Source organism: Pseudomyrmex gracilis, unplaced genomic scaffold (assembly GCF_002006095.1).
Source record: "Pseudomyrmex gracilis isolate BER0280 unplaced genomic scaffold, ASM200609v1 scaffold_318, whole genome shotgun sequence".
Classification (NCBI taxonomy): Eukaryota; Metazoa; Arthropoda; class Insecta; order Hymenoptera; family Formicidae; genus Pseudomyrmex; species Pseudomyrmex gracilis.
The window spans coordinates 14,985-24,182 of NW_018020902.1; the positions used below are offsets into that span (position 1 = coordinate 14,985).

The window sequence follows — 9,198 nt, forward strand, 5'->3', positions numbered from 1 at the left end:
AACCAGCGGTTGAAACCGTCGTAAGAAACTACAATGGCATGGCCGCTCTCAGGTTTCTCTCTGGTAAAACAAACCTATAGACGTTCCTGACCTCGTGGACTCCCGTTCGTGTCCCGATTGCGCACTTCCGTTTCGGGCGGGGCGAAGCGAGGGAATTGCAACACCATCCCAAAAAACGTCACAAGGAATAATATGTATGTGTGAGAAATTATATTAAAAATACAAATTAGTATAGAACTTGTTCCATTATATAAATAAAAACTTATTACTACTTAAAATATCTAACGGAAGTAATATTACATAATGTTAAGTTCAGTCTTCTCTGTTACTAACTTTCGATTTAATTTCTTGTAAAAAATATATTTTATCTGTAATATATTTTATCGTATATATGAGCAAATTTACCGTAGTTTTAACTTTTGATGGACTTTTGAATACTGATAAATCTGAGTTGATTTTCATATGCATAAGACGTATTTTTTCTTCGTATATTTTCTAGTAATAACTATGTGTAAGAATGCAGAGCGTTCGTGGTATTGCTAGCATTTAAAAGTGACACTAAGTCGGTAAAAATATAAAAAATCATAAAGTTTATTTTGTCCCTTTCGAATTTGTGTTTTACTCTTAATAACTTTGTACCTGCGCCGTGTTATATAACGCTTTCGTAATAAATGAAAAAGTTAGTTCTTGCATTCATACATTTTTTCCCTGGAGGTTGATCATGTGCCATGCAACATGTAAAAAATGGAGGCCGCTGAAAAACTTGTCCTTCCATTTTTGCAAAATAGTAATTTTTTCGTTAAGTTAATATTATATATCGCCGTTAAGTTAATTAACTAACTGAGTTACTGAAGTTGTAGCAAACACAAAAACGAAAAATTTAAGACGTCGAAAATTGTACCTCAAAAATGAAATACGCATCAGACTATCAAAGATTGCCTTCAAAAGCATAAATTCATTGAAAAATCTACAAATCACCTTGGCATGTATTCCAAGAAAAATTTTTTTAGTTTATACTAACTGTGAACTCTTCTTATACCAGAATTTGTCACGGAATCTATGTGGCCACAATTTTCAAAATCCCAATTTTATTAGTTATGATGTTAGAAGTGCGTAATTTAAACATGATTGCAATGTAAAACTGGAAAAAATATAAGTCGACTTCAATCAGGTTAACTTTACGCCGTTTACTTAAAACTATTAACTCGTGTAGATTAGTTTTTTTGACCTATTTTAGACATGTTACTTAATATAAGATGTATGTGCCGCACATTTGAAAAAAAAAAAAAAAATAAATTTTCATAAAAGTTAAAACTACGGTGCATTTGCCCATATACATATTGACTGTTTTTATATATTCGGTTCCGCAAGAGAGGAAGGTATTCTTTTGTAATTCTTTTGTAATTGAAAGAAACTATGTACACTGTCATGATAAAGAAAGTGCATGAAAAATGCAAGCCAAGTTTTAACTACGTGTACATACTTATACTCTCTGCTCAAAGAGAAAAGTACCTTCTTCTGCGATAAAAAAAGAAAAGCGGGCAAAATGGAGATAGGGTTACGCACGGGACATCTACTGACAGCCAATGGCTGTAGAGTAGGGGAGAGTGGTTTTCTAATAGGAGAGATAAGGTCTCCACACAAACTCTTTCGTAACGCGTTACATTACGTTAAGTACTGGCCATAAACTTAGATTCGTACAGAGGAGTGCACTATATCGTGCTACGTCAGGGGAAGTATTTCTCGGAAATTTCTCCTCCAGTACCAGTTGCCCCTATTACCGCGCGCTGTTTCTTTCGGTCTCTGCCAGCGGCCCGAAATTGAAAGAAAACGGCGCGCGGTAATAGGGACAGCTGGAGAAGAAATTTCCGAGAAATACTTCCCCTGACGCGGCACGATATAGTTCACTCCTCTGTACGTAACTTTAAACTTTATTTAACGCACAAAATTAACGTATCACGTTTATGCTACATTAAGTTAATTTTGTTGTGTGCGTTGAATATAGTTCAAGTTTACGTACAAATCTAAGTTTATGGTCAGTACTTGACGTAACGTAACACGTTACAAAAAAATTTGTGCGTACCCATACGCGAAACAACGAGTTTTCGTCCGCTATAGATATCTTCTCTTTTTGAACAGAGTGTGTTATTTTTAAGGTAGGTATCGAAAGTCTTATTCAAAAGTTTAATTTTACACTATAGAAAAGTATTCTCAAAACTCGATTCACATGTCATACGAATATTTCAGACTCTATTTTATCAACATGTCATTAGTGTAGAAATAAATAAGTAGTTTTATTATGCTCAAAATCTCTTTGAACAATTTTATTTTTTTGTCAATACGGTAAACTTTTAGCAACTGTTCACACTGTACACATCGAACGGCAATTTGACAACGTCGCGCGCATCTAACCAAATCTGTCAGTTTGCTCAGCTGTCAGACGAAACTATTAGAGCCCGTCTCCAATAGATGGAGTAAGACTGGCCTAAGAAGTAAGAATAGGTGTAAGAAGGCTACTTCCGATTTTTAAGAGAGCTGGAATAAGAGCGTAAGCGAAATAAGTTATTTTTATTTCTTACTCCTACTCTAGCTCTTATACTTACGCTTGGTCAATTAGAGCGCGAAAAAATTAATACGTCACTATCCTAAAAATCTATGATTCAATCTTTATAATGCAATTCTACGCTTACTTCACCGTGTTGTAGAAAGAATCAGCGTAAGCATTTTACGTCAGATTGTTACTCTTACTCTTACTCCTTACGCCAGGCTTACTCCATCTATTCATAGACTTATATAATAGACAGAACATTTATATGACGAAGTTGAAGACAACATTAAAGGACAGAGATAGTGCTGGAGTAGTTCTCTTCTTTCTCTCTTAAGAGCATAATAAGAGCGGTGGGGGACCAATCACCTGCATAGACATATAAGTCTATGCTTAGGCGTAAAAGACCATTACTTTTGACTTGTGTGCTCGAGAAGTTATAAAGGTTCGAGTCTTGATGGATATAATTTTTGTATTATTTTATTTATGGTTTTAAAGAGAAACAACAGTTGGTTACACTAAAGCATAAACAACTGTTGTTAATTAAAGATAGCTTAATTTAGAGAAAATTTAAGCTAAAAAATATGTTAAATTAAATTCTATAGAAGTATAAAGTAAATTACATTATAAAAAGGTCTACGAATTGTTAGTGTTAATTGTTAACACCTGCCGAGTCTCTCAACAAGTTTATACATGCATGCTATCACCTCTCATTATCACTCTCTCTCAACTGACGTCTATCTTTGTTACTCTCGGCCACTCTCTCGGCCTGCCGCGGCCACCAATCAACTCACTGCTAGAAAAAAAGAGAACTACTCCACGACTATTTCTGTCTCTTTTAACGAAGTTTCAGCTCCTTTTACACGAATGTTCTGTCTATTATATAAGTCTATGCATCTATTGTAGACGAGCTTTTAAAATGACTTTTCAATTTTAGTACAGATACTAAAAAAACACTTTTATAAACAATTTTAAGTATAACAAAGGCAAGAAAATAGCAAAAAAACGGTGTGTCAAGATCTACTCGGTTCAACGAGAGAATAGGACACTCATGGACGAAATTACGTCCGTTCTGTGCATCTCTCCTACCAGAAAGCCCCCCATTCCACAGTGCTGTACCGCTCGTACAGTCTTCAGTGGGTGCCTATTTCATCCACTGAAATCTAAATTCGGGCCTGAACGTGCTGTATCTATGTTTACGGTACTGAATAGCGGCGGAGCACAAGTACGTTGTGCGAAAAGCGACTTGTTGCCGCTGTTATTTGCCTAACAGCCAATTTTTTCATTTCTAAATAAGTTTTCGATAACTTTATCTAGAAGATATCTCCCAAAATTGGTTCTCCTTATTGGTTCTCAGAGAAATTTATCCAGAGGATAGCTATCGAGAGGTATGAAGAAATCGGCCGTAACTATACCTTGTCAAGAAATATTATAATTTTTCCGCGACTTTATTTCGATAACTAGACGGTCAATAACTAAACTTTTTTTATAGTAAATATGTTGAACTGTAGAGGTGTGACCTCCGGCTTGTATTGGTAATTCCAATATGAATAATTTGAATAAAACGGCTATGTAGAACCGTGCAGAATGTTATGCAAATGAATAAAAGACAAAGTATATCAGGACGTTTCGACTTTTTTTTTTAGTCCTTATCAATTGATCTATTAAACAGTGTTACAAATTATATATAATGTAATGTAAAGATTGATGAATAAACAAGCAGTAGTGAACATAAATTACATACCATTTGTATAAAAGTACATTTGTATGATGTAAATGGTCAATTTGCGTTGAAACAATGAAATTAGTCAATAAAAAAAGTAAAAAGAAAGCAAAACAACGTATAATAAAATTAACTTTAACAATTATATGAGAATGAACTATAGACGTCATGATTACACCAAGTTGAGTTCATTACTAAAATCGTTAAAAGCTTTGAATCCAAAGTGCTCCATCTATATACATGAATATAAAATATTATCAAATATCGGTAAGTAAGTGTTATGCAATAATTCAGTGTCTTTCATCAAATTCAAACTAGCTTTCTGTTTTTTAGCATATATTATTTCAGAAGTCAAACGTTTAAAATAATTTTGTTCTGTGTCTAGAATCTTAGTGGAATCCCAATTGAAACTATGTCCCATTTCACTACTATGCTTAGCTAATACAGATGTATTAATTTGTCCTTTCTTTGCATAATTGCTATGTTCTTTTATTCTGGTGAATAATTGACATTTGGTTTGTCCATAGCTAGCATCGCATTGGTGATATTCAATGCGATAGACTACGTTTTTATGTTTATTTGTTGCTAAACTATCCTTGGGAGTTTTTATAAATTTTTACAATTGGTTTAAATTTCTATAAGCTGGTTTAATCATACGGTTATTAATTTTTAGATTGTTAAGACTGTTATTGTTTTTTTCCAATGAACGGAAGTACATATAATAATAATATTGTTCTTTTTGTTCGTTCTCTTGTAATTTATTAACGTTGATGTGTTTGTTTAATGTGGAAAAAAATAAAATTCTCAACCTTTTATTTATGGTGATAAAGATTAGTGGGATTGGGTAGCTATTGTTTATGAAAATGTTAATTATAAATTGCAGGTTTTTATTATGGAATTGCGGATGAGATAATAAAATGGCTTTATCTACTAGGGAATAGATAGTACCTATTTTATGAATGAGAGGATTGTGTGAAAAATAATTAAGATATCGACCTGAATAAGTTGGTTTATATATATATATGGTACCAATTTTTTAAAATAGTATTCTTTTAATCGTAATCTACCGCATTCTAGTTTTTTATCAATGTCGCAAATATAGTTTGATAGCTAGAGTTTCAAATGAGCATTTTTGAATCGGTTTACGTATATAATACATGTAAAAAATGTCATTTATAATTGCAATTATCTCAACTGTGAAACGGTCAAACATTTAGAAATTTCACGAGCGTTTGAAAAGCCTTTTGTATAAAACTTTCGCTTAAAACGTGGTTCAAGTTTGGGTTTTTTTATTCTATATATGAGCGTTGATCAAGTTTTCAACAGCTGGACAAAGAATAACACATATGAATATTAATCTACTAACCACTACAACACTAACTCAAACTAGCTAACAGTTAGGAAAAACTGAGACAAATAACGATAAACTTTTTTCTTACGAGATCGAATATATAAAAATACACACAAGTATATAAAAATACGCACATATTCACGCACGCACGCACACAAAATATCTTATTACAATCTTGTTTTAGTATCAAAATTGTAGTATATAAACATAGTTTTAAAAACTAGAAAATAAGTCTCTTCTTATTTTTTTAACTATAAACATATTTAGTTAAAATAAAAGACTTATTAAATATTATATAAAGATATCAAAAAATCTTTTTTTGATCTCTGTGCAATTATTTTGGATTATGACTATTTTTTAGAATCACAAACAAATACGCTAAAGTTTATTGGAACTCTCGTATGTTAAAATAAACGAATATTTCTATAAAAACGCACGTAGAATCAAAATATACTCGTAAATTATATCAGATTTTCTTTTAATTTAACATTAAATCGTATCTGCAAAATCAAAGAGTGATCACAAAATTCGCTCCTTTCGTCGATCTCATAGATCTCGTTCAATTATGATCTAAATGTTAGCTTATAATGATACAATAACGTATGTAAAATTTCAAGATGAACATAGGAACGGTTTCGGATTTATAGAAGGTCAAAGTTGTAATTAATTGAAGTTGTAATTCTACACAACGTGGATTAGGTTTCGTTATATTACTGTAATATGCTACAATAATATATAAGCTTCTTCACCGACGTCAAGGTACTAATCCATGAAGATTTTTCTTTTTTTAAATATTTTTTATATATTAAAAAATTTTTATTTTGTTTTTTCTTTTCTTTTATAGGTTTTTTTACATTTTATAAATCTGTATTTTATGTGATGTATTTATTTTGTACTGATTTTTTGTTTCTTTGAGAATTCTTCATGTAAGCTTTAATAAGTAAAGGTTCAACAAAAAATCAGTAAGAAATACATCATATAAAATACAGATTTATAAAATGTAAAAAAAACTATAAAATAAAACAAAACAAAAATTTTTTAATATTTAAAAAATATTTAAAAAAAAGTACTTTTTCATGGATTAGTACCTTGACGCTTTGACTATATAATATATGGGGACTGCTAGTAGCTAACTTCAGACGTGTCGCCAATCTGCAAACGTGTAAGCTCCGCCTCAGTTAGTAATTTTCTGCAGGAGTGAGGAAGCTCCTGTGAAAATGGCGTCAATGGTGAAATCAGCGTAAAATTACCGGTTACTGTTTCGTGCATTTACTGCGTAGTTAGTTTTTGCTATTGATGTGTTTACTGAGTTTGATCTTTTCCTTCATCGAAAATGTATTGCTTTGTTTATGGATGCAAATCGTTGATGTACAAACAGAAACATGACGAGAAGAAGTCAGTTTTGATTTTACAGATGAGTAAGTTATCTCTAACCTGCAAATTGTTTTCAATTGTAAATGGATATTCAGTATAATTCAATATAATTATGTACTTAATTTAAGAACAATAAATAATATAAAAAACACGGCAACTTTCGACGGCACTTTTCGACAATTTGTTCGAATTTCCCGGTATTTACTGACTGGGCCGAAGCCTTAATAAATTGCACTTCGATATCTCAGCTAACTTCAGTTCGGTGACACCGAGCATATGCCTTTAGCATAGTAAAAGTGGAGGGACCATAGACGTATAATATATATAGACTGCGCGTTCTCTACCTTTGCCATGTTAAGAGAATGTCTTCAACGTTGAGAGAGACAGCTAGTGTTGTACAGTAGCCTCATCTTTGTCTAGCAAAGTAGTAGGGAGAAAAAGAAGTCTTCGCTGATTGATGGAATAGTAGTGGAAAAGTGGGAGTTGAAAAATAGTAGAGATGAAGAGGAATGCAAGAGATTAAGGGGTGATGGCAGGTTAACAGCCAAACCGGCCCAGTGGTCATAATGAATTTTAACCCTATTACTACTTCCATTATACCCCATCACAGACCTTGATAGACAGAGAGAGAGTTACTGTACAAAGTATGTTGTCTTTGTCAACTATAAAGACATTTTATTTTCATCCAAACGCGCAGTCTATATATTATGCATCTATGGAGGAGACTAGAAGTCCATATTTATATAGTCAAAGCCTTGACCAGTGATGAAAGATCGAGCCCGCAGCAACGAGAGTATCGAAGCGGTGGAAACACGCACACAAGCAAGAATTGCCGTCACAGACGACGATTCTTGCTTGTGTGCGTGCCCCCACCGCTTCGATGCTCTCGTTGCTGCGGGCTCGATCTTTCATCACTAGCCTTGACGTCGGTGAAGAAGCTTACATATTATTGTAGCATATTGCAATAATATAACAAAATTTAAATCCACGTTGTGTAGAATTACAGCTTCAATTATTCGCAACTTTGACTTTCTATAAATCCGAAACCGTTCCTATGTTCATCTTGAAATTTTACATACGTTATTGTATTATCATAAGCTAACATTTAGACCACAATTGAACAAGATCTATGAGATCGACGAAAGGGGCGAAAAACAGGAGTTTTTTGCGGTCACTCTTTAATAAATCAATATCTAATAAAATGTTTGCAGCCTGTCGCATAATTTCGTGTTGAATCAGAACTGTATAATATATCTTACAAGCGAGTTTTATTGATTCTACATACACGTGCTTTAGAAATATGTATTTGTTGTCACATTAGATAAAATAAACTTTGGCAATTTTCTTTGCTTCTGATGTCATAATCCAAAATGATTGCACTAGATATCAAGAAATCTTACATAATAAAAACTTTATATGTATAATTTATAATCTTATAAATAAATTAGGCGTAGTTATATATACTTAATTATATGTTCATCTTTGACAGCGCAACATTGTAGTTTATAGTGTAATAGTAATATAAAACTTTGATATAAAATATTAATATACAATCAATTATGCATTTGTTATATTTCTTTAAATACGCTGTATACATAACACATTCTGCACTTTTATAACTTACAAGTTGGATATTTATGTTACATACTTCTATATATTATATTTATAAAAGCACAAAATGGACGGTTATTTTAAAATAGTAAAGAAGAATTTTTAGTTAGTAAGTGCACTGTGTTCTATGTTGGAACATAGCTCGTCTATCCGTTAATTAAACAATTTTCTTTGGTTGTATTGTTAACCAAATGATTCGGTCTTTTAAATTGAGTTGGTATGTATCGCGCGATATTATTCTAACTATTTTTGTTATGATTGCGCCACAGTGATACATTTGTAAGATAAGGGTCGGGTTCGAATACTGATGGGTATTCTAAACCGTGAAAATCAGGTGGAGGAGACGTCGGAGGTGGTATGTATGGTAACGTTGGAGGTGCTAGTGAGTTCTTACCTGAATTCCATGAACTTTTATGATCGGATAAGTGTCCACTACCATACTGAAATAAAAATCTTATTACTTTTCTTCTTTCTTTTTCTTATCAGTTTTAAATATTTTATATTGCGTATGCACGCACGCACGCACGCACGCACGCACGCACGCACGCACGCACGCACGCACGCACGCACGCACGCACGCACGCACGCACGCAC

At 32.8% G+C, this 9,198-nt stretch overlaps 1 protein-coding gene across 1 annotated transcript in view; it reads right to left on the reverse strand.

Annotated features, from left to right (window-relative positions):
• Nucleotides 1-7,893: 7,893 nt before the first annotated feature.
• Nucleotides 7,894-9,198, reverse strand: part of LOC109860036 — a 48,135-nt gene continuing 46,830 nt past the window's right edge. Inside the window, exon 12 of the mRNA XM_020438875.1 lies at nt 7,894-9,044. Within this exon, the coding sequence (XP_020294464.1) occupies nt 8,844-9,044 (201 nt within the window). The 3' untranslated portion in view covers nt 7,894-8,843. The remainder of the gene's footprint in view (nt 9,045-9,198) is intronic.